Source organism: Lithobates pipiens, unplaced genomic scaffold, assembly GCF_037356315.1.
Source record: "Lithobates pipiens isolate NorthernLeopardFrog02 unplaced genomic scaffold, aLitPip1_a1.2 Scaffold_16, whole genome shotgun sequence".
NCBI classification, from domain to species: Eukaryota; Metazoa; Chordata; class Amphibia; order Anura; family Ranidae; genus Lithobates; species Lithobates pipiens.
This window is the reverse complement of record NW_027507748.1, coordinates 14,569,985-14,596,940: the sequence shown is the minus strand read 5'-3', so window position 1 is coordinate 14,596,940 and position 26,956 is coordinate 14,569,985. Positions and strand designations below refer to the sequence as shown.

Below are 26,956 nucleotides of genomic sequence, written 5' to 3'. Positions count from 1 at the left end.
CCACAATGCAAAACGATATGTTTGGCGTAAAAGCAACACAGCTCATCACCCTCAACACACCATCCCCACTGTCACACATGGTGGTGGCAGCATCATGGTTTGGGCCTGCTTTTCTTCAGCAGGGACAGGGAAGATGGTTAAAATTGAGGGGAAGATGGATGCAGCCAAATACAGGACCATTCTGGATGAAAACCTGTTGGAGTCTGCAAAAGACCTGAAACTGGGACGGAGATTTATCTTCCAACAAAACAATGATCCCAAACATACAGCAAAATCTACAAAGGAATGGTTCACAAATAAACGTATCCAGGTGTTAGAATGGCCAAGTCAAAGTCCAGACCTGAATCCAATCGAGAATCTGTGGAAAGAGCAGAAAACTGCTGTTCACAAACGCTCTCCATCCAACCTCACTGAGCTCGAGCTGTTTTGCAAGGAGGAATGGGCAAGAATTTCAGTCTCTCGATGTGCAAAACTGATAGAGACACCCCAAGCGACTTGCAGCTGTAATCGCAGCAAAAGGTGGCTCTACAAAGTATTAACGCAAGGGGGCCGAATCATTTTGCACGCCCCACTTTTCATTTTTTTATTAGTTAAAAAAGTTTCAAAAATCCAATAGATTTCGTTCCACTTCACAATTGTGTCCCACTTGTTGGTGACAATTTTATATCTTTAGGTTTGAAGCCTGAAATGTGGCAAAAGGTTGAAAAGTTCAAGGGGGCCGAATACTTTCGCAAGGCACTGTGTATAGGTGTATGTATGTATGTATATATATATATATATATATATATATATATATATATATATATATATATATATATATATATATATATATATATATATATATATATATATATATATATATATATATATATATATATACACACACACACACAAACACACTTCTGTCTGAAGGGCAGTGAGGTCACTCCTGTAGATATAACTTGTATCTGGAGACTAGATAGAATATGATGTCATTGCTTGTATGTAAGGAGAAGGAATTTCATTGGACAATTAGTAATACACAAGAAACACACATATCAGTCAAATATCACACAACAGGTGTCACAAGACTCGTACAAAAAAGCAAACAACTTTATTTAAAAGGAAACAAATAGTGAACAATTTGCTCATGTAAAAGGTTCAGGCACACAATAAAAACACAGGAGAAATGAGACTTTCCTCTAAATGAAAATGTCAATTCATTATATATAATACTCTGCGAGCTCCGGGTCCAGGCTGTGTATGGCATGTCCACCCAACACGGATATCCCCAACTGGATTCTGGAGTCTAGCGATGTTCCAATATCTGCCCTCAACCAATGGGGTCACCACACCTTCAGCTAAAGCAGGCACAGTGCTACAACTACAAGTCCCTCAGGGGCGGGCACGACTCCCTCTCAGTGGGTGTGGCAGGTGGGTGGATCTAGGAACACCCCCCCAAAAGTACTTCACTGAACCAACTCTGATCACGAGGGGGCGCTATTGGTCTAAAATGTATGAATCAGAGGCAGCATAAGCAACCAGAAGTCGAGGAGCCTCTGCTCTGTACTCCTAATACCAGGGACGGGGGGGCAATGCCAGTGCAACGGCTACAGAGCTGGTCTTGCGCTCTACTGCTGGAGAAGCCAGGTTTAAATTCTAAATCGGCAGTACTAGAAATCGGAGTTATGAGAAGCAAAATTTCGGCCAAGTAGCGGTTTTGGCCAGAGATTTGGTGTTGTAATACAGTCAACTAGCGGGACTTTAAGCAGAACTCCAAAAGTAGAACACTGAAACCTGTCCTTAAACTCACCATCTATAACACTTAACCCAGGGGCGGACTGACCATTCGGGTACTCGGGCACTGCCCGAGGGCCCCATGCCACTAAGGGGCCCCATCAGGGTTGCCAGCCTCAAAATCAGGGAGAGTATGTAAAAATCTGTGTTTTTTAAAAAAATCCCAAGATTATAGCTGCCCCGCCTCTCAAGTACCTTTTTGGTGTGTGTACACTGTATGTGTGTGTGAATGTATACTGTGTGGCCCCATAATCTATTGCCTGGGCCCCCCCTCCCCAATCTTCTCCTATTGCCCGGGGGCCCAATAATCTCCTATTGCCCAGGGGCCCCATAATCTTCTCCTATTGCCCGGGGGCCCAATAATCTCCTATTGCCCAGGGGCCCCATAATCTTCTCCTATTGCCCCGGGGCCCAATGAGTTGTCAGTCCGCCCCTGACTTAATCTAATGCTTACAGCCAAAGCATTTTTTGTTAACTTTGTAGAGAGTGAGGAGTAGAAAATGCGTTTTAACTGCTGTGGCCCCTATTGGGGGAGGGCACTTCCTGTCTGCTCTACATGTGTGAAGAGACTACCCCCCCCACCCCCCTTCCCAATAAAAAAAAAAAAAAAAAAAAGAAAAGTTCTGCGGTTGGGCACCAACCCTGAAACTCAGCCTGGCCTATAACCCCCTAAAATCCAACACTAATACCTACTAAAATCCAACCACTATCATTAACCCAACCCCCAACTCTTAAAGGGTAAATTCAACTTTTTTTTAGGGGAAAAAGGGGTAGTTGGTGAGGATGTAGGCCCGGCATGGTCACTTGACCTGTGGCCCTCCAGCTGCTGCGAAACTACAAGTCCCATCATGCCTCTGCCTTTGGAAGTCACGCCTTTAACGGTCAGCAACTTGCAATGCCTCATGGGACTTGTAGTTCTGAAACAGCTGGAGGGCCACAGGTCGAGCCCCCATGATTGTAGGCTGTTAGTTCACCTCTTTTATTATATAAAGGTGAACACTTTAAAACGCCTTAAATCGAACCCCCCCCCCCAAGATCTCACCTTAACCATTGAAGCTCACCCAACCTTTACCCCATAAAACCTTGCCCTAACGCCAAACCTAAACTCGGGAAACGAACCAACCCCCTAAAATCCAACCGTACACCCCTAAAACCAACTGCTCTCCTAAAATCAAACATGAACCTCAAACAATTACCGCCCCCCCCCCTTCAATCTAACCCAAAAACCAAACCTCTGGGCTCGTTCACACCAGCGGGCGCGAGTCCCATCCATATACAGCGCACACCCTCTATTGTGTTAAGGGCAGTGCAATGCATTGTTACAATGTATCAGTGTTTTGTTTTTTTCCTTTTTCTGAAACGTTAATAGGATTCATTGAACTTTAGGCAAGCGCTGGGTTTCGATATGCTGCACTGAGCTACATAAAAATGTTATGCAAGCATACCATTGCGCGTAGAATTTCACCCTTTTATGACCACCTAACATGTGAGGGCACCAAAAAGGATGGGCTTTAATGCCCACGGGGCCACACATATGTCGTTCTGAGAGCTCATTCCCAGCACAGAAACGGAGCTGTGAAAGACCGGTCACTGCTACTTATATGTATCCGATGGGACTGGCTCCCGACCATGTGATCACCGTGACAGCCAAACAGTGGTTATGTGATCTGCCAATCTCTCCCAACCCCCTACTTATAGGTATCCAGTAGGGCTGGTTCCTGACTATGTGATCACCGTGACAGCCAAACAGTGGTTATGTGATCTGCCAATCTCTCCCAACCCCCTACTTATAGGTATCCAGTAGGGCTGGTTCCTGACCATGTGATCACTGTAACATACAATCACAGTGGTTATGTGATTGGCTGATCTCTCCCAGGCCCCCCCCACGACTTGTTTTCTATGTGTCCTAGCACAGAGACTGAGCTGTGAAAGACAGGTCCCTGCTACTTATAGGTATCCCGTATGACTGGTTCCTGACCATGTGATCACAGTGACAGCCAATCACAGTGGTTATGTAAATGGTCGATCTCTCCCTACTTCGAGAGCCAGTTCCACTGGATACTTAGAAGTAGGGGGTTGGGAGAGATCGGCCAATTACATAACCATTGTAATTGGCTGACCATGTGATCACAGTGACGGGAGTCAGTCCCACCGGATAGCTAGATCATATGATCCCTGTGACTGCCAATCTCTCCCAACCCCCTACTTCAAGCTCCAGTTCCACAGGATACTTCAAAAGTAGGGGGTTGGGAAAGATCGGCCAATTACATAACCACTGTATTTGGCTGTCACTGTGATCACATGGTCAGGAGCCAGTCACACCGGATAGCTAGATAATATGATCACTGCGACTGCCAATCACAGTGGTTATGTGATTGGCCGAATTTCTCCCAACCCCCTACTTCAAGAGCCAGTTCCACTGGATACTTAGAAGTAGGGGGTTGGGAGAGATCAGCTGAGTACATAACCATTGTAATTGGCTGTCACTGTGATCACATGGTCAGGAGCCAGTCCCACCTGATACCCAGATCATATGATCACTGTGACTGTCCAATCTCTCCCAACGCCCCCTACTTCAAGATCCAGTTCCACTGGACACGTCGAAGTAGGGGGGTGGGAGAGATCGGCCAATTGCATAACCACTGTAATTGGCGGTCACCGTGATCACATGGTCAGGAGCCAGTCCCACCTGATACCTAGATCATGTGATCACTGACTGCCAATCACAGCGGTTATGCGATTGGCCGATCTCTCCCAACCCCCTACTTATAGGTATCCGGTGGGTCCAGCTCCAGGTTCATGTGATCACTAAGAGCCAATCACAGTGGTTATGTGATCGGCTGATCTCTCCCAACCCCTACACCCCTCACTTGTTTTCTACGTGTCCTTGCGCTGAGCCTGCATTGATCAATGCGCCTGGTGTGAACGAGACCCTAACACTAATCCAACCTGTAACCCTAAAATCTAACACCTAACCTCCTAAAAAGGCAAACCCCGAGACTTAAACTCTCAAATCTAACACTACGGAGTTCTGCTTTAATCCAAAGTAATCTACATGTATTGGGTGTGAAAAACGCAGCTTGGGAAAGGACCGGAGCAGATAGTTGTGATCGGTGGTTGCAACTACTGCTATACGGTACAAGCAGTACCTCGTAGACTAACACAATAAGCGCTCTCCACTCATACTCAACGGCAGCCACCTTGTCCTTATATTGCATGAAGCTGCTCAGGTTTGCATTACTGTTGACCATGAAAGATTAAAAAAAAAAAAAATATATATTAAAAAAAAGTTAAAAAATACCACCAGCAGCTGTTCTTCAGGAGCCATACACAGCTGTATCCAGTCCACTGGCAGCCATTTTGGTCTGCATTCACCTGCAAGGACCGCCTCCTGTACTTTTCAAGCTGGGGGGTGCATGACTGCTAATGTACAGTACAAAAATCTTAAAAAAGGAAAAAAAAAAAAAAAATAAAAAAAATAAAAAAAAAACACTTTTTACTCACCAAATGCTAAAAACAAATAAAAAAGGCGAATTAAAACCATACGCCGATGAAGGCTGGTGGAAGAGATTCGGCAATCGATCCCGGGAGGCGTGACAACACCCCCGCGGTCCGACAGGGCGACTCACTCATACATGTCCTCGAACATTTTCTGTCCCATCTCGATGTACGCTTCTTTCTCCTGCGGGGTCATCTGCGCCACCAGTTCGGGCCGCTGACTCACCTCGCTGTAAAGGTAGCTCCGCCCCCCGACGGTGACCCTGGGAACCGCCTGCACCTCTTCGAACTCGTCCTCGTCGTCGTCATCCTGCTCGAAGTGGAGGGAAGCCGCCGGGTGACGGGGAGCCGGGCTGTCTTGGTCGGACTCGCTGGTGTCGCTGTCGGAGTCGCTGCCGGCGCCCACGCTGGATGCCGGAGCAGCGGACGCCAAGACGGCGGCCGCCGCCTTCTTTTCGTGTTTCAGCAGCGCCTGCATGACCTCTTCGTTGTCGTCGGCCCCTGGGCGGCCCTCCCCGTGGTCGTGGAAACCTTCTGGGTCCAGGCCTGTGGGGAAGGGTGGGGGGGGGGGGGGGGGGGTTAAATGCATTTAGGAAAATCTCTCATCGTAAAAAAAAAAATTAATAAAACATACAAAGCTCTAGACAAAAAAAAATGAAATGAAAACAAAAATAAAAATAAAAAATAAAAAAATAATACATAAAAAGAAAACAAAACACTTCTTTTCTACTTTGATCAGTGTTAGTTTCAAATTTCAAATAATAAAAATAAAAATAATAATAATAATAATAATAATAATAAAGTTACTATAGATAAAAGTATAAATGTAGTTTTAACAATTGTCCCATATAGAACGACACAAAAATAATGATTCTGGTACAAATACTTGCAATAAATGCTTTTTTTTTTAAATTTTGGCCTCTTTTTAATGCAATGCTATGATAAACTAAGGGATTAAATGAGTGTGTGTGTGTGTATATATATATATATATAGATAGATAGATCTAGATATATATTTTCATATATTCATTCCGGCGTAGTATCCCATTTTGCTCCCCATCGTTGAATGCTCCGGGAAGCAACATTGCGGCCAGAAATTTCGCACTGCGCATGCGCGATGCGTTCCAAACACTTGCGCCATGCGTTGCAGAGCATTTGCGACAATGCAGTTCAGTGAAACCGTCAGATAATGTGACGAAAGTGACGTTAAACTTTACACGGAGCGGAGAGAAAGCGGGTAACGGTGGCTCGGGGAGGGAATTACCTCCCCCTCACTTCCGTGACATTATCTGACGGTTTCACTGGTCTGCATTGTCGCAAATCCTTTGGAACGCATGGCGCAAGTGTTTGGCAGGCGTCGCGCATGCGCAGTGCGAACATTTCTGGGCCGCAGCGTCACTTCCGGAGCAAAATATGACACTACACCGGCACCTCAGCCGATGTTTCCATTGGCTCTCGGGTGCTGCCGCTGCCATTGCCTGTAAGGGAAACTGGTCAGCGAAGCCTTGTGGCTTCACAGCCGGCTCTCTACTGCGTATGTGTGAGGCGCACTGCGATTTTTTAATGGCCCAGGAAGGAGGAGGGAAGAAGGAGCCTTGTACCTGTCAAAACCAGATGCCCCGAATCCCCCCCCCCCCCCAAAAAAAGTGCCAAGTATGACACCAGGGGGGGTTTGGCAGAGGCAGATATCTACATGTAATGGTTTAAAGCGGAGCTCCACCCAAAAGGGGAAGCTCCGCTTTAAACCATGACATGCAGATGTTCACTCATCCCTTTATTCTGCAGATAAATAAGAGTAAATAAAAAAAGTAGGAATATTACTTTGCATCTCTTTTTCTCCCATCTGATCAAGGTTTACAAACAATGTTACTTTGTATTTCTCTATTTCCTGTGTGATCAATGTTTATAAACCTTGTTACTTTGTATCACTCAATCTTCCGTCTGAGAGATACAAAGCAACATTGTTTATAAACATTGATCAATCGCCCATCTGATCAACGTCTATAAACAATGTTACTTTATCTCTCTATCTCCCATCTGATCAATGTTTATAAAACAATGTTACTTTGTATCTATCGCCCATCTGATCAACGTCTATAAACAATGTTACTTTGTATCTCTCTATCTCCCGCCTGATCAATGTTACTTTGCATCTCTAAACAATATTTATAAAAGCGTTGTCAGACGGTTTTGTTTTTTCCCCCCTTTATGACAGCAGCAGCTTCTACAGCTTCTGTATTTACCCAGCAACTCCCTGCTGTCATTTTGACAGTATGCATGAGGAGGGAACTGCAGTAGGGCAGTAGGAATGGGCATAGTATACAGTATGACCCCTTTCACACCAGGGCGTTTTGCAGGTGCTATAGCGTTAGAAATAGCACCTGCAATCCGCCCTAAAACTGCTACACCATTGTCTGTAGTGTGAAAGCCCCGAGGAGCGGTGCGCTGGCAGGACGTCAGGAAAAGTCCTGCCAGCAGCTTTGGAGCGGTGAAGGAGCGGTGTGTTTACCGCTCCTCCACCGCTGCTCCCCATTGCAATCAATGGGGCAGCGCTGTATTACCGCCGGCAAAACGCCGCTATTGATTAACCCTTTCTCGGCTGCTATCGGGTGGGTAAAAGCGCCCTGCTAGCGGCCGAAATGCGCTGCAAATCCGGCGGTAAAACGCAGCTAAAAATAGTGGCGTTGCGGGTCTATATGTCCTGTGTGCTTCCATGTGTAGCATGTCCAGTGTCCACAACTGGTTAAGCCAGGATCTGGACAGCCCACACAGAACTGAACTTCCAGTCCTCTTTATAATACTGCAAACCACACCTAGAGAGAAAACCTCAGAGCTTCAGGAACAAAATCACTTGGCACGATGAGACCAAAACTGAACTGTATAGGTCGAAAACCATAATCACTATGTTGGCACAGAAATCCAATAAGGTCTATGTAGATAAGAAACCTATCCATACTGTGAAGCATGGAGGCGGATCTTTCTGGGATGGGGGGGGGGGGGGGTTGAGATACCGCGGAACCTACAATTTATTCTAAACTGATGGCAAGTTGAACGCAGCAAATTGTAACGGAGGAAAGTTTGTATTCATCCTCCGGAACGTTCTGCCCGGGGAACTCATGGATCCTCCAATGCAATTTAAGAGAAGTAATTTTCGGTACAGGAGAGGAGCGTGTACAACTGAGCAAGACAGAAGGGAAGCCGAAGTTCAACCTTTAAAAAGACAGGACTGCTATGACAAGCAGACTGGAGATCTATTAAACAAACCCGCTCCCGTTTTCTTACCATCTTTGATGTTGGCGGTTTCGGCGTAGGCTCCGCCCTGTACGGTGCTCTCCCTCAGCCATATGGGCCTCTCTTTGGGCGGTTTGTTTTCGCCGGCCAACCTCTGCGGGTTCTCCTGCTCCTCCATGCTGATGACCACATCCTGCGTATACATGCCGTCGTACGAGGGGCCCTTGGACCAGGTCTCCCTCTGGGGGCCGGCGGCTGCGGCTGCTGCGGCCGCTGCGCGCTCTTTGCTGGAAAAAAAAAAATGCAGAAAGGTTAACAAGCTCGTCATTTTGCATTTATTTTACGTTTTACATCAACTGGAACAACAGGATATTATCGCACGCTAGAAGCTGCTTCAATCCCCAACACAAAGCTTCCTCTGATTGGCTGAGGCGGAGAGGGCAAATGGATGACATCGCGAACTCCGCCTCCGACAGAGGAAGCTTTGTATTCATTCATAGAGTACAAAGATTCCCTGAATGGCTGATCAGCAGTCAGCCCGACTTTCTTGTTTTCCGGGAGTGAGATGGGAAATCCCCATCCCAACTGGCGTAACAACGCGCTGTATACTATATATAGCTGACGCTACACTCAATTTATACAGCGCAACCAGCGAGCGCACCAAAAAGTCAGACTGGGCCAGCTTGGCCCGATCAAATAATTTCAAGGAACATTAAACATAGAGATCAGCTTTAGAGCGGAACGATACTCACCTTCAATCCAGGTGATGCTGCGCCCCAGAGCTTCCCGCCAACCGGATTCCAGGTATCGATCGCTGGCCACTTTTATTGGCCAGGCACAGATGACAACAACCCTCACCATCCTTGTGCCGAGTTCCCAGGTCTGTACACCAGCTATGCCCAATATGAGGGGTTCTCACCATCCCTGTGCTGAGTTCCCGGGTCTGTACACCTAATGTGCCCATTATGAGGGGTTCCCACCATCCCTGTCCTGAGTTGCCGGGTCTGTACACCAGCTATGCCCATTATGAGGGGTTCCCACCATCCCTGTGCTGAGTTGCCGGGTCTGTACACCCGCTGTGCCCATTATGAGGGGTTCCCACCATCCCTGTCCTGAGTTGCCGGGTCTGTACACCAGCTATGCCCATTATGAGGGGTTCCCACCATCCCTGTGCTGAGTTGCCGGGTCTGTACACCCGCTGTGCCCATTATGAGGGGTTCCCACCATCCCTGTCCTGAGTTGCCGGGTCTGTACACCCGCTGTGCCCATTATGAGGGGTTCCCACCATCCCTGTCCTGAGTTGCCAGGTCTGTACACCAGCTATGCCCATTATGAGGGGTTCCCACCATCCCTGTGCTGAGTTGCCGGGTCTGTACACCCGCTGTGCCCATTATGAGGGGTTCCCACCATCCCTGTGCTGAGTTGCCGGGTCTGTACACCCGCTGTGCCCATTATGAGGGGTTCCCACCATCCCTGTGCTGAGTTCCTGGGTCTGTACACCCGCTGTGCCCATTATGAGGGGTTACCACCATCCCTGTCCTGAGTTGCCGGGTCTGTACACCCGCTGTGCCCATTATGAGGGGTTCCCACCATCCCTGTCCTGAGTTGCCGGGTCTGTACACCAGCTATGCCCATTATGAGGGGTTCCCACCATCCCTGTGCTGAGTTGCCGGGTCTGTACACCCGCTGTGCCCATTATGAGGGGTTCCCACCATCCCTGTCCTGAGTTGCCGGGTCTGTACACCCGCTGTGCCCATTATGAGGGGTTCCCACCATCCCTGTCCTAAGTTGCCAGGTCTGTACACCAGCTATGCCCATTATGAGGGGTTCCCACCATCCCTGTGCTGAGTTGCCGGGTCTGTACACCCGCTGTGCCCATTATGAGGGGTTCCCACCATCCCTGTGCTGAGTTGCCGGGTCTGTACACCCGCTGTGCCCATTATGAGGGGTTCCCACCATCCCTGTGCTGAGTTCCTGGGTCTGTACACCCGCTGTGCCCATTATGAGGGGTTACCACCATCCCTGTCCTGAGTTGCCGGGTCTGTACACCCGCTGTGCCCATTATGAGCGGTTCCTGCCATCCTTGTGCTGAGTTCCCGGGTCTGTACACCTGCTGTGCCCATTGAGGAGTTCTCACCATCCCTGTGCTGCGTTCCTGGGTCTGTAAACCCACTGTGCCCATTATGAGTGGTTGCCACCATCCCTGTGCCAAGTTCCCGGGACTGTACACCTGCTGTGCCCATATGAGCGGTTCCCACCATCCTTGTGCTGAGTTCCCAGGTCTATACACTTGCTGTGCTCATTATGAGAAGTTACCACCATCCCTGTGTTGAAATCCCGGGTCTGCACACCTGCTGTGCCCATATGAGCGGTTCCCGCCATCCTTGTGCCGAGTTCCCGGCTCTGTACACCTGCTGTGCCCATTATGAGGGGTTCCCACCATCCCTGTGCCGAGTTCCCGGGTCTGTACACCCACTGTGCCCAACATGAGGGGTTCCCACTATCTCTGTGCCACGTTCCCAGGTCTATATTCCCGCTGTGCCCATTACAAGGGGTTCCCACCATCCCTGCACTGGGTATTACTGGGTGGGGCACTTTAAGAAGCAAATCTCTCGGAGATAAGCAGTTATCAGATTTCCATGGAAATAACACACTTCAAGCTTAAACAAAGCCGCCTCCTAACATTTCTCTCCCACAACAGTAAACGCTGCCACCCCCGGTATGCCGCAGTCTCCGAGGACTCTCCAAATTGCAGCCCCTCCCCCCTCCTGTCGCTGTTTTCATAGAACCCCTCTATTAGGGAAGAATAGCTCCGAAGCAACTTCTACAAATCGCTGACAGGAGCTCTAAGTGCAAAGTTTTAAGAGCTGACAGTTTTTGGAAAGACAGATCCGAGGGTGGCGGGAAGGGAAGGGGGGGGGGGGGGGGGGGCGGCGCGATTCACTGAGACAAGCGAAAAAGAATGTACTTTCTGTACTGATGAGAGAACATATTGTGCACAACTGAACGCTCGGGGCCCGATCTGCCTGCGCACAGACACCAGTAGGTGTAAGCTTAAAGCTGAACAAAAAATAAACCAGAATACAATGAATAGACGATGAAAAAGCAAAATAAAAAAAACAGCTTTTTGCTGCAATACTCACCTTCAACCCAGAGATTTCCCCCGCAGTCCTTTTTTTCTGCCACTGGGATGTCCCCAATCTAATGGTCAGCGCTACTCAAACCCACTTCCTCTGAGCACAGGTCACCTTGGAGCCCCACCCTGTGACTGGACAATGAAAGGACACCAACCATGGGGCGCCATTCCTCCCGCCGACACCAACCATGGGGCGCCATTCCTCCCGCCGACACCAACCATGGGGCGCCATTCCTCCCGCCGACACCAACCATGGGGCGCCATTCCTCCCGCCGACACCAACCATGGGGCGCCATTCCTCCCGCCGACACCAACCATGGGGCGCCATTCCTCCCGCCGACACCAACCATGGGGCGCCATTCCTCCCGCCGACACCAACCATGGGGCGCCATTCCTCCCGCCGACACCAACAATGGGGCGCCATTCCTCCCACCGACACCAACAATGGGGCGCCATTCCTCCCACCGACACCAACAATGGGGCACAATTCCTCCCCTTAATACCAAAGAGCACACTGTTTACTTCCAGTGACACCACTACATTTTCTGCTCCCGTTGCCATAGTCCAGCCCCCCTAAAGTAAACTGGCCCTTTGTTTAGAAAGTTTGGAGACCCTTGGCATAGATAATTAGGTGCACAACCTGCACCAGTTTCTTTTTCCCCCTGAAATGTGCCGTAGGTGATGCAGGGAGACCCAAAATAAGTCTCCTATGTTAATGTGGCGCACATCGCTTTAACGTAGTTAATTTCCCGGTTTGACAACCAGGGCGGCGCTTTTTACTGCTTCTTGTGAAATTGGCCAATAGTCAACAGACATACTATGGTCAGGATTCAATGCAAACAGCCATTTTCCGCCACCATAATGCACCAAGAGAGATTATGGCACAATGGGGAGGTGGCGGACATATCGTTTCCATCAAGAAGCACCTACCTCTGCCTGAGAGCTGGGATCTCCGTAGGTTCTGGCTCCAGGATTTCATAGGCCAGGTTGATATCCTCGGTCTGTCGCAGAAGGTCGTATAAAGGCTTTATCTGTTCATTGAACCGGGCGACTAGAGTCCGAGCGTCCTTCTTTGGCATGGCGGACTCATCTTCTTCCACCTCCGTGTGACAGAAGGTGCAAAGAAACTTCCCTGAGAGAAAGAGAGAGACAAATTAGTGCAAAAACGAGAGAACGAGAGAACGAGAGAGAACGAGAGAGAGAACGAGAGAACGAGAGAGAGAGAGAGAGAGAGAGAGAGAGAGAGAGAGAGAGAGAGAGAGAGAGAGAGAGAGAGAGAGAGAGAGAGAGAGAGACCGCTCTACAAGGTGGACCCGCAAACGTTTATCCTGCTACAAGTGCATGTGGCTGGGGGTTAGAATATCCTGTACACCTGCTGTGCCCATTCTGAGGGGTTCCCATCATCCCTGTGCTGTCCCGGGTCTGTACACCCGCTGTGCCCATTATGAGGGGTTCCCACCATCCCTATGCTGAGTTCCTGGGTCAGTACACCTGCTGTGCCCATTATGAGGAGTTCCCACCATCCCTGTGCTGAGTTCCGGGTCTGTACACCCGCTGTGCCCATTATGAGGGGTTCCCACCATCCCTGTGCTGAGTTTCTGGGAATGTACACCCGCTGTGCCCATTATGAGGGGTTCCCACTATCCCTGTGCTGAGTTCCCGGGTCTGTACACCCGCTGTGCCCATTATGAGGGGTTCCCACTATCCTTGTGCTGAGTTCCCGGGTCTGTACACCTGCTGTGCCCATTATGAGGAGTTCCCACCATCCCTGTGCTGAGTTCCGGGTCTGTACACCCGCTGTGCCCATTATGAGGGGTTCCCACCATCCCTGTGCTGAGTTTCTGGGAATGTACACCCGCTGTGCCCATTATGAGGGGTTCCCACTATCCCTGTGCTGAGTTCCCGGGTCTGTACACCCGCTGTGCCCATTATGAGGGGTTCCCACTATCCTTGTGCTGAGTTCCCGGGTCTGTACACCTGCTGTGCCCATTATGAGGGGTTCCCACTATCCCTGTGCTGAGTTCCCGGGTCTGTACACCCGCTGTGCCCATTATGAGGAATTCCCACTATCCCTGTGCAGAGTTTCCGGGTCTGTACACCTGCTGTGCCCATTATGAGGGGTTCCCACCATCCCTGTGCTGAGTTCCCGGGTCTGTACACCCGCTGTGCCTGGAAAATTAACACTGCACATTATGAGTTTTCCCTACTGGATTTTTAGGTATTTTATAAACAATGTTACTTTGTATCTCTCCATCTACCGTCTAAACAATGTTTATAAACAATGTTACTTTGTATCTCTCTACCGCCTGTCTTTACATTATGAAGAATAGAAGACAAGATAAAACACACAAGGAGGTGGGCGGGAACACCCAACCCTCACAATTGGACAGAACAGAGTTGGGAATTATGGGAAGGAAATCTCACTGGTGGAGCATTTCTAACCTATAAGTCCAACAAGGACCGACTTGGCCTATCAGGCTCCACCTGTAGCTAAAGTATCACTTTGTGGTGGCCAGTCCACGTATTGCCACACAAAAATATATTTGGAGGCGTAAGCTGAGCCATTACGGGCTGTTGCGGGTAACTCTAGGTCCCGCCTGCCATCTTTGGATTGGATGGAGCACAATGAAGAGCTCACGTTCCTGCTGTCTACTCCTGTCAGCATGTCGCTTCTCCGCACATATATGGAAACCGTTTTACCTTCTGAATGGCTTGCAAATCTCTGCCGCCAACCATGTTATACAGGCACTCCAGCCATGCAGCACAGCCAGGTCATGACCTCCACAGCAGCACAGGCTTCTGATTCTGGCAGATGTTAAGCCAAGCACATGCAACACTGCGGCGCGCCTGATTGGTTCAGATTTCCCAACCTGAATGCTGCTGTGCAGGAAGCCAAAAACAAAAAAACAGACAGACATTCAGGTACTTCTATTAGTTCTATGTAAAATATTTGAAATAGGTAAAAAAAATAAAAATAATCTACGTAGACTTCAGCTTTAATGATTCGCCAGGCTTCCTGCAGCACTTACTAGATGTGAACACATAGAGAAGCTCTATAGGAGGGTGAAGGAAGCAGACCGCCAAGGGTTCAAGGTCTGCTATTCACACAGCGTCTAGCGACAAATCCGCCGCGTTCCGTACGCCCACTGGATTCCCTCCTCTTCATTGTCACTCCTCTGCCGACGCAGCCCGATAATGATGAGAATGGGAGGTGCGCCGGGCGAGGAGCCCACCGGGAGGAAGAGAAACCGAGGTCAGCGTCGCTTCGAGACAAGGCCGTTCGCAATGCGTCAGTCAACACGGCGATGCAGAGTTAACTTTCTCAGAAGTTTTGGTGGCCGTTCAACTCTTTGCCGCTGCAAGTCTCTCTCTCTCTCTCTCCGTAAGAGAGAAGCAGAACCGAACTGAGTGGAATACACTCAACTCCTCCGAGATCCTCTGTTGTACGGAGCGAGGCGGGAAGAGCCGATTATCTCCTCTTTAGAGATTTCAGGCTAAATCCCTGTAACAGAAAACACTGCGATTTCCCACGCTGCGCAACTGGTTGCGGATGGCGGCTGCGAACCGTTCCCTGCGCACTGCCAGAAATTTAATATAGAGATTACTGTTTGGGAGCGATTTATGAAACCTAAAAAATGAGAATTAAGGAGGAGCATTATAGCACACAAAATGCTGAGAAAGATGCTCAGCGGATGCTTTTTTTTTTTTTTTTTTTTTTTTTTTAAGGGACGCCTATACGCCCAGAAAGAGTACATGCTTGGAAAAAGTGGTAACAGCTTTGTACGCAAACCAAAGGAACCGAAGCGTCTAAACACCTGATGATACTCTTTTGGTTCAAGAGGATGTCAGATTACCAGCTGACGTGTTTCGGAGGATGCACCCCCTTCTTCTAACCAAAACTCAGTCTGAGCTTTGGTTGGAAGAAGGGGGTGCCTCCCCCGAAACACGTCAGCTGGAAAACGGACATCCTCTTAAACCAGAAGAGTATCATCGGGTATTTTAGATGCTTTGGTTCCTTTGGTTCGCGTACAAAGCTGTTACCACTTTTTCCAAGCATGTACTCTTTCTGGCCATATAGGCATCCCTTAAAAAAATAAATAAATAAAGTATCCGCTGAACGTCTTTCTACACTTTTCGGGCAATTATTGGTATACATTTTGTGTGCTATAATGCTGCTTCTTAATTCTCCTTTTTTTTAGGTTTCATAAATCGCTCCCAAACAGTAATCTCTATATATTGGTTCACGAACAAAGCTGTTACCACTTTTTGCGAGTACGGTATGTACTCTAACTCACAAAAAGTGGTAACAGCTTTGTGCGTGAACCAAGGAACCAAAGCATCTAAAATACCTGATGATACTCTTATGGTTTAAGAGAATATCAGATTACCAGCTGACGTGTTTCGGGGGATGCACCCCCTTCTTCCAACCAAAGCTCAGACTGAGTTTTGGTTGGAAGAAGGGGGTGCATCCCCAGAAACACATCAGCTGGTAATTTTTTACATCCACTTGAACAAGAAAACTTCCATCAGGTGCAAGATGCTTCGGTTCCTTGGTTCACGTATAAAGCTGTTACCACTTTTGTGTACTCTTCTTGTCCTGTAATAAAAGGGCTGTTGATAATGCACCAGCAGTGGAACACCTATAAACTTCAACAGGTCCTCTTTGCTGACAGGTAGGGGAGTTTATTTTTTTCAAAGTAGGTCTAACTTTAAACACTTGAGCTCAGTGTTTCCTCAGTGCTCCGTGACCAAGCTATTTTTGGCAATACAGCACTGCATTACTTTAACTGACAATTGCGCGGTTGTGCGACGCTCTACACAAAATACGATTTATGCCCTTTTTACCCCACAAATAGAGCTTTCTTTTGGTAGTATTTGATCACCTCTGCGGTTATTTTTTGCGCTGTAACCAAAAAAAGACTGTCAATTTTGAAAAAAAACAATAAATATATTTATAATAATATATATATACACACACACACACACACACACACATATATATATACACACACACACACATACACTTTTTTTATTTTATTTTTTTACATTTTAACAAAAAGTAAAAAATCTATTTCTTCATTAGTTTAGGCCAATATGTATTCTGCTACATATTTTTTTTTTTTTTTTACCCAAAAAGTATCCCGATAAGTGTATATTGATTGGTTTGCACAAAACCATTGCTACAAACTATGGGATATATTTATGGAATATTTTTTTATTTATTTTTTACGCATAATGGCATCAATCAGCGACTTATACCTGGACTTTGATATTGCGGCGGGCAAATCTGACACCTAACTGACACTTTTTGGGGGACCAGTGACACTAATACAGTGATCAGTGCTGAAAAAAATATGCACTGTCACTGTTCTAATGGCACTGGCAGGGAAGGGGTTAACATCAGGGGCTATAAAAAGGTTAAACTTGTGCCTAGCCAGTGTTTGTGCACTGTGGGGGAGGCGTTTTTACTTTGCAGGAACACAGAATCAATGCCTTCCCTATTGACAAAACGGCAACCCCCCTTGTTTACATGGGCAGAGAGCCAGAACGGCGGTCTGCCTAATGATCGGCGGAGTCAAACGGTATCGGAAAATCCACTTTAACCACCTCACTACCGGCCTCTGTGTGCACCTTCTTGTCTTCGCCATTTTTTTTTTTTTTTTTTTTTTAGTGCTGTGATAGTTTAATAATGCAGCACTGCAACCAAAATGAGAACAAAGACGACATTCAAGTAACGGCACACCAAGCCAAGCCGTGCAGCAAGCAGGTAATAGCAGCCTCAGCTCACGTAGTCTTGTCCACTCCTCCAACGTGTTTCGTCCCGCACATAGTGCTTAATCGTGGACATTCACAGACAAGAAATAATCCATATTGGAACAGCCCAGGTGTAAGACAAATGAAAGTGGCTTTAGCCTGGCTCAGATCAGGTCATACCCTGCCCACATGGTCATGGAGGTCCAACGCCCATGACCACGTGACCCTATGGCAGTGATGGTGAACCCTGGCACCCCAGATGTTTTAGAACTACATTTCCCATGATGCTCATGCACTCTGCAGTGTCGTTGAGCATCATGGGAAATGTAGTTCCAAAACATCTGGGGTGCCAAGGTTCGCCATCACTGCCCTATGGTGTTTTTTGCCACCGTTTTTTGGAAATGAAGAAACATGCCGGTATTGAGGTGGTTAAGGTGCACTAAGCCTTTAAAGTTTGACAAGTGCAAAGTTCCATGGATGGCTAAATGCTATGAATAAAACCCAAACACCTTACATACCCCCCACCCCACGGGCAAAGCAACTGCACAATCATTGGTGGTGAGTAGCATTTTAAAGCTCATCCACCACCATCACGGTGGTCAGTGGAACTTTACGCCCCCCCCCCCAACCTCCAAATAATAAAATAATAGCTGTAATAAGTTGCATTTTTAAAATTGTGTGTAGCACTGACTCCCAAAGGAGCGGCTGATTAAATCGGGCTTACCGTTACCTTCTTTCACCTCGTGTGTGTCTAGGGGTTTCCCCGAAGTAGATGGCCCAATAACTGTAGAGACTGACACCAGATCCACTTAGAGGGATTTTTATTTGCAAAAATAGTTAAGGAACACAGTCTCTCAACATAGGGTTAGAGGGTTTAGGTAGGAAAGTCCAGTTACTCTTAGTGCCAATTCAAATAGGAATAGCCATTCACAGCTGGATCCTCACCCTTATCGGATAGTCCTTCTCTCACCAGGCCTAGCAGCCAACAGGATGTTTCAATCAGACCAAGTCTCCTCTGCCACAGACTTGCTGTAGAACACTTGAATAAAACTGAAAGTTAGTAGAACATTTGGAGAACCCTCGTATGGTACCAGAACCTTGCAGCCGGTCCGGCGATACCACAGGAGATCAGATTCACTTGGGGGGGTCTTTTAACTTGTCCAGGCTCTTATTGAGAAGCCAACCTTTGCGTGGCTTACTCCTGAAGAGTCCTCCCCTGGATACCTTCACAGTTGCTGGGCCTCTCCACAAACCGAGGCGGCACCGGACCACCTCTGAATCCTTCTTTCAGTTTCTTTGCCTTGGGCCAGCCAGCCCCAAGACCTGTAGTCGGGTGGATCCGCACTCCAGGCCATGAGAGTCTTGGGGGCTGGTCAGGAGGACCAGGTCCATCAGCCAGAAAAAACTTCTGGACTGGAACCCCCGAAGCATGTGACGTCAGCCCCCTGAAGTACCCTCTCCCAGAATGCACAGCAAGAGTGACACTCCCACTGGGCTGGTTCTGAGAGAGAGAGAGTAAACCCTTAATGCATCCCAGCTAGACTACGTTCTGGACCCTGCCAGGGATGACAGCGCCACCCATGGTCAGGCATAAAACCATGCAGTCCAGCCAGACTGGTACTGGAGGTCAAAATTTAGAGTAATTAAACCCAAAACCAAACTGCGGTTCCAGGAAAAGTTAAATGGCAACACACATAGCGCGTGCTCTTCAGGAGCCGGCGCTACATCTGTATTAAAAAAACAAAACGGACCTTCACACAAAAAGGATAAGTTCCCCCTTAACCACTTGCAGACCGGACCATTTTGCTGGTCAAAGACCAGGCCACTTTTTGCGAATTGGCACTGCGTCGCTTTAACTGACAATTGCACGGTCGTGCGACGTGGCTCCCAAAGAAAATTGACGTCCTTTTTTTCCCACAAATAGAGCTTTCTTTTGGTGGTATTTGATCACCCCTGCGGTTTTTATTTTTTGCGCTATAAACAAAAATAGAGCAACAATTTTGAAAAAAACGCATTATTTTTTACTTTTTGTTATAATAAATATCCCATAAAAATATATAAAAAAACATTTTTTTCCCTCAGTTTAGGCCGATACGTATTCTTCTACATATTTTTGTTAAAAAAAAAAAAAAAAAAAAATCGCAATAAGCGATTATTGATTGGTTTGCACAAAAGTTATTGCGTTTACAAAATAGGGATAGTTTTATAGCATTTTTATTAATTTGTTATTTATTTTTTTACTAGTAATGGCGGCGATCAGCGATTTTTATTGTGACTGCGACATTGTGGGGGACCCATCGGACATTTTTGACACATTTTTGGGACCATTGTCATTTATACAGTAATCACTGCTATATAAATGCAGCGATTCCTGTGTAAATGACACTGGCAGTGAAAGGGTTAACCAGTGGGTGGCAGTGTAGGGGTTAAGTGTTCCTAGGGGTGTGTTACTAACTGTGGGGGGGTTGGGCTTTCATTTAGTGAACACTGATCTCTGCTCCAATCACATGGAGCAGAGATCAGCGTCACTAGTTGCTAGGCAGAATGGAGAAATGTTGTTTACACAGCATTTCCTCCATTCGGCCGCTCCGTGAGACGATCGCGGGGATGCCCGCAGCGATCGAGTCCGCGGTTCCCGCGACCGGACTCACGGGGGACCCGACCAGGGCGGCATTGAATATTGGACGTACCTGTACGCCAATATGCCTGCCCGTGCCATTCTGTCGACGTACATCGTCGTGCGCTGGTCGGGAAGTGGTTAAAAAATAAAATTAAAAAATGCATTTAATTATATTTCTCAGAAGGCTACAGAGCATTGCACCTCCTATTTTAATCATCTTATTTAATATAAAACAACATTTATTGAAATAAGATCACAGTTTTTTTTATTATTTTTTTTATTTCAATAAATGTTTTATATAAGATAAATAAAATAGGAGGTGCAATGCTCTGTAGCTTTCAGAGAAATATAATTAAATACTTTTTTATATTTCTCTGAAGGCTGCAGAGCATTGCACCTCCTATTTTATCTTATTTAATATAAAATAACATTTATTGAAAACGTAAATTAAAAAAAAAATTATCTTATTTCAATAAATGTTGTTTAATATTAAAGAAGATAAATAAAATAGGAGGTGCAATGCTCTGTAGACTTCTGAGAAATATAATTAAATGCATTTTTTTTTAGATTAAAGAATTATTACAGCTCTTTTTAGATTGTTTAAATTTATTATAAAAATATGGATTAGCTATTATTCGTTTTATTTCATATTAAATAACATTTAATACAAATAAAGAATTAATAAAGCTCCTATTTAATTAATCCTATTTCATATAAAACAACAATAGAAATTAAGAACCATTGCAGGTATTACTGCATTTTTTTTAAATCAATTTTATATTAAGAATATAAACATTACTCATTTAATTTAAAAAGGAGAAGTACGGGGAAAGTTCGTTTGGCTGTACTTCTCCTGTGGATCACATCAGTGCAGTTCATTCTGCACTCCCCTGACCTGTTTTCAGAAGACCGCTGGCTGAAGCCCGCTGTCGGCTAACATCACAGATCCAGTCCAGGCTCAGGAAGGATCTCGACCATATGGTCGGGGTCCGCCCACATGCCTGGACCAACACCTGGCTCAGTTTTTCAGCAAGCCGCTCTCGCCACAGCCCAGTGCTCCAGTGAGCACTGCAGGGGATAGAGCAGTGAGTGGTGACCAGACACCAGCCCTCCACTCAGCACTGAGAACTGAACGATCGGCGGCGTTAGATCACTCGGTTCTCAGTGTTAGAGGAGCTGGGGGGGGGGGGGGCAAAAGCGTAATCAGACCGATGATGTATCCACTTACAGCAAAGGGAAAAAAGTATTTGACCCCCTGCAGATTTGGTACATATGCCCACGGTCAAAGAAACGATCAGTCTATAAATTTTATTTGAAGGGATGGTGTTCTTGGGGTCATAGGCAGAATTCCTCCTCCTCCTCCAAACACGGCGAGTTGAGTTGATGCCAAAGAGCTCGATTTTAGTCTCCTCTGACCACAACTCTTTCCCCCAGTTCTCCTCTGAATCCTTCAGATGTTCATTAGCAAACTTCATACGGACCTATACATGCGATTTCTTGAGTAGGGGGACCTTACGGGGGCTGCAGGATTTCAGTCCTTCGCGGTGTAGTGTGTTACCAATTGTTCTCTTGGTGACTATGGTCCCAACTGAGATCATTGACAAGATTCTCCCGTGTAGTTCTGGGCGGATTCCTCACCGTTATCATTGAACCTCCACGAGGTGAGATCTTCCATGGAGCCCCAGACTGAGGGAGACCGATCGTTATTTTGGGTTTCTTCCATTTGGGAATAATCGCACCAACTGTTGTCACCCTCTCACCAAGCTGCTTGGCGATGGTCTTGTAGCCCATTCCAGCCTTGTGTAGATCTACAATCTTGTCCCCGACATCCTTGGACAGCTCTTTGGACTTGGCCATGGTGGAGAGATTGGAATCTGATTGGTTGGTTGCTTCTGCGGACAGGTGTCTTTTATACAGGAAACAAGCTGAGATTAGGAGCACTCCCTTTAAGAGAGTGCTCCTAATATCAGCTCGTTACCTGTATAGAGAACACCTGGGAGCCAGAAATCTTGTTGATCGATAGGGGATCAAATAATTATTTCACTCATTAAAATGCAAATCAATTTATAGCTTTTTTTGAAATGCGTTCTTCTGGATATTTTTGTTGTTCTTCTGTCTCTCACTGTTAAAATAAACCGACCAATAAAATTATAGACTGATCGTTTCTTTGTCAGTGGGCAAACCTACAAAATCAGCAGGGGATCAAATACTTTCTCCCCCCCCCCCCCCCCCCCCGACTGTAGGCAAGCATGATTCTGAAATAAAGTAAATCCATACTTCTCTTTTAATATAACTTTTTTATTCATTTTTTTTTTTTTTTTTATGAAAACAATTACAGCTATTATTGCATTATTTATTTTATATTACGAATTATTACAGCTCTTTTTTTATCTCTCTTTAATTTCATTTGAGATAAAATTTCATAAAAATAAGAAAGGTTACAGCTATTACTGCATTATTAATTTTTATTAATTTTTTATTAGGGAATTATTACAACTCTTATTACATTAATCATTTAATTTTATTAAAACAAATCTTAATAAAAATAAGAATTATCAAAGCATTTATTCATTTAATTTTTTCATATAGAATAAAAAGGATTATTTAAGCTCGAATTACATTATTTTATTTCATATAAAATGAATAAAAAATAAACGGTTAACGCCATAATTGCATTTTTAAAATTAATTTTATATTAAGAATTATTACCACTATTACATAATATTTTATTATAATTTATTTTTTATTAAGATTTCTTACAGCTAGTTTGCTTTAGAATTACAAAAAATAAAAATAAAAAAATAAAAAAAAAAGGTTATTAAAAAAATAAAAATAAACAATAGTTATTAAAAAAAATAAAAAATAAATAAAACAATGGTTATTAAAAAAAAAAATGGTTATTTTTTTTTTTTTTTTTTTAAATAACCATTGTTTATTTTTTATTTTTTTTTTAATAAACAATGGTTATTTAAAAAAAAAAAAAATGTAATGATCATTTTATTTAATAACTATTACAGGTAAGGATCCCATACAGTTACTACACTTTTTTTTGCTGGAGTTGGCCTTTAACTTCTTGCAGTTTAGGGGAGAAGTGTTTTTATGCAGCGTACCCGCAGCTCAGATGTAACCTGATTATAGTAGATTAGTGAAAGGCACACAGTTTCCATTTACCATTTATAACTGCAATCTCTCAATCAAATAAAAAGCATATTAAACCGCCCTGGGGCGAGGTATATGGGCGAACAATAGGGGCTGTCTGGAGGGATGATCGGAGGGTGCTTTTTTTTTTTTTTTTTTTTTTTTTTTTTATTGCAGGGATTAGCCTTCTGTGGCGTCAGCGGTGGAGGAGAGCACCGAGAGCTGCAGAATAATGGAAGTGCTGTCTGCCGAATCCGCCGTCCTCCACCAAAGACCTCAAGGTCACTCTGACAAGACAGCCAGGATCGCGGTTCACAAAACATGAGAACCGACCGTGACAATTCACCCGGGGGTTTCCTGCGCCGACGGGGGCCCCTGAGTAACAAAACTTAAAAAAATAAAAAGCCTTTTTTTATTTTTATTTTTTTTAACTTTGATCAGCAAAAATACTGTATATATTTTATTTTTGGTCACGTATAATAAAACCAAAAAACAAAACAAATAATGCCACAAAGCGCTGCAAAGCTAATTTACCAATCAAATAAAAGCTTTTTTTTTTTTATGTTGCCCTTAAAGAACACTAAAAATAATAAAAAAAATATATATAATAATAAAAATAATAATAATAGTAAGAAAACTAGTAAAATCAGCAAATAGTGAGACGAGAAGGAAAAATAATTTATTTAGGGCTGATTTGGGTAAACTAAGGATTAATTAAAAAACAAAACAAAAAAAAATTATTTTATTTTCAGGTTACTTTTAGAACTCGTTCAAACATCCTTTGAGAAGTGATCCACGAGTGGATTTGGCAGGCAGTGAAGAGGCGCTGAATGTGAATCAGGACACGTTATCTTGATTTGCAGTGATAGGATCAGGACATACTAACTACGGAGAGGTGAGGTCATGCTACGGTGATGTCCCGAGGTCACCCTATATGGAGACGTGCGGTCACCCTATATGGAGACGTGCGGTCACCCTATATGGAGACGTGCGGTCACACTATGGAGACGTGATGTCCTGAGCTCACACTATGGAGACGCGATGTCCTGAGCTCACACTATGGAGGCGCGAGCTCACACTATGGAGGCGCGAGCTCACACTATGGAGGCGCGAGCTCACACTATGGAGGCGCGAGCTCACACTATGGAGGCGCGAGCTCACACTATGGAGGCGCGAGCTCACACTATGGAGGCGCGAGCTCACACTATGGAGACGCGAGCTCACACTATGGAGACGCGAGCTCACACTATGGAGACGCGAGCTCACACTATGGAGACGCGAGCTCACACTATGGAGGCGCGATGTCACACTATGGAGACGCGAGCTCACACTATGGAGGCGCGAGCTCACACTATGGAGGCGCGAGCTCACACTATGGAGGCGCGAGCTCACACTATGGAGACGCGAGCTCACACTATGGAGACGCGAGCTCACACTATGGAGACGCGAGCTCACACTATGGAGACGCGAGCTCACACTATGGAGACGCGATGTCCTGAGCTCACACTATGGAGATGTGACCACACACTATGGAGATGTGATGTCCTGAGCTCACACTATGGAGACGTGAGCTCACACTATACACAGTGTTACCCCATTTTCCCAAAACTCACAAGTGAGCGACAAATCCTTGGACTAAAACAGTCACACACAAAGCAGGCCATCATAAATCACATCCCCACATTCCAGTCGCAGCATCGCTGACAAGACACAGACCCGTGTCGCTAAACCCATTACCAAGAGATCTCTTAAGCAAGCCTGAAAATAAGCTGTTGAAAAGATTTTAAAAAGACAAAATCTCTAGTAGAGCCATGATGCCAGTCATGCATGTTTTGACAGAGGAATACACATTTCAGTCTTATTTTTTTCCCCCATCTGCCAGAACTAAAGCTTTCAAATAATTCATCAATCCTTATATGAAAGTGCTACGTTCATGCCAAGCATCTATTTGAATGTATAAGAAAATACCGATCACTTAGATACCAAACAACCCCATATTACAAAGAGCAGTTAACGGGACAGCTGAGCTCTTCCGGTACTACCAATACTCCTTACTACCCCGGACGTACCGATCACCGGCCTTCTCGCATTCTTCTCTTTCACAAGTCTGACCGTCACCGCAACCAGCCCCGTCCAGAAGTGTGTGCGTCTGTATATGTTTCGTCACCGCCCAAAATCCAATCCGCCAATGAAGGCTTTCAGTAGGCGTGTCCTAGGACTCTGCCTAGCCAATCTGCTGTGACAAACCTTTGGGGGGGGAGGAGAGTGGGAGGGTTTGGGGCGCAGTGCTCTGCTCCCCCGAGGACAACCTTTTACAAAAGATAATTAGGGCCTCATAGAAAGCTATTAGTCGGGTGCCCCTCATGGACACACACACACACATACAAACACACTTACTTAATACTAATATACCATAAAAAAAATTATATATAATAATATATACCATAAAAAATAAAATATAATAGTATATATAATAAAAAATAAAATATAATAGTATATATAATAAAAAATAAATATATAAATAAATAAATATATAAAATAATAATAATAATATAATATAATATATCACTTTGCATAGCATAAGGGCACACGAGTTAGCTGGGACGAGGCAGCACCAAAGACATATGGCAGCCTCAGGTCAGGCAGAAAATGAGCAGCGTCTGCAAGCAGCATGGGCGGACAACGGAGCTCCCGGGCAGGCTGACCCTCTCCGTCCTCCTGAAGGCGCTCTCTCTCTCTCGCTCTCTGACCATCTGGCAGGGAAGGGATATTAGTGCATATTAGTCCAACAAGCTTCGGCTGCTCGTGAGAGTTTAATTAACTGCATCCACCTAATGAGGGTGAGCGGAGGGAGGACAGATCCTTGGAGGAAGCCTGGATTTTATTTTTAATTTTTTTCAGTACCCGTCTCTGCATATTACTGGAAGGTGGCCAGGCCAAGGTGGAGAGCGCCCCCTGCTGGGAAATCTCTGCAGCACCACAAAGCGTTGCTGTTTGTTTGGCATGGGTTATGTAACCTTGCATGGATATCTGCGCTTCAATGGAACACGCCCGGCCTCAAGGGGAAACCCTTATTATTGTAGATATAAAAAAATATTTTATTATTATTTTTTTTTAATTAAAAGTGGTTTTAAAGAAAGAACGTGCATTGAATGCAGTAAGATAAAAAGCCTTCTGTGTAGAGCAGCCCCCCCCCCCCCCCCAATACTTACCTGAGCCTCAGCTCTATGCAGCGGTGTTAGACGAGACTCGGCTATCCGGGACTCTCCACCCTCATTGGCTGAAACAGCAGCGAAACGCCATTGGCTCCCGCTGCTGTCAAACTCAGTGAGAGAGGGGGCGAGGGCAGGGCCGGGCCGCAGCTCCTTGTCTGAATGGACACAGGGAGCAACAGCTCAGCTGCCCCCATAGAAAGCTGCTTACTGTGGGGGGCATTAAACAGGGAGGGAGCAAAAAACTGCAGCAATTATACCATTACGTTTGTAAGTATGCCCTTGTATGTGCAATAAATCCCTTTTCATAGCATACTTCACTATTGGTCCCTTTTCTTTTCTCTATGGGTACGGGTTTCTCTCATGATTGAGAATTAAAGTGGTGTTGCCACCAAAAAAAAAAAAAAAATTGCTTAAAATCCATAAAAAAAAAAAAAAAATAAAAAAAAAATGAAATTGGGAAAAAATAAAAAAATGTTACTCACCTCTAAATGCCTGTTGCTAGGGGGTCCCTTGTCGTCTGCCTCCTTCAGTGCCCGGGCACTGACATCACTTCCCCTCGGCGCCGCACAGTCACCTGGGACCTGTCAC

General features: G+C 45.6%; 1 protein-coding gene across 1 annotated transcript in view; it reads right to left on the bottom strand.

Moving 5' to 3' along the window:
- Positions 1–1,060: 1,060 nt before the first annotated feature.
- Positions 1,061–26,956, bottom strand: part of GTF2E1 (general transcription factor IIE subunit 1) — a 34,368-nt gene continuing 8,472 nt past the window's right edge. Inside the window, exons 3-5 of the mRNA XM_077479601.1 lie at positions 12,572–12,773; positions 8,557–8,792; positions 1,061–5,820 (exon numbers count right to left, since the gene is read on the bottom strand). Coding sequence (XP_077335727.1) covers positions 5,402–5,820; positions 8,557–8,792; positions 12,572–12,773 — 857 coding nt within the window. The 3' untranslated portion in view covers positions 1,061–5,401. The remainder of the gene's footprint in view (positions 5,821–8,556; positions 8,793–12,571; positions 12,774–26,956) is intronic.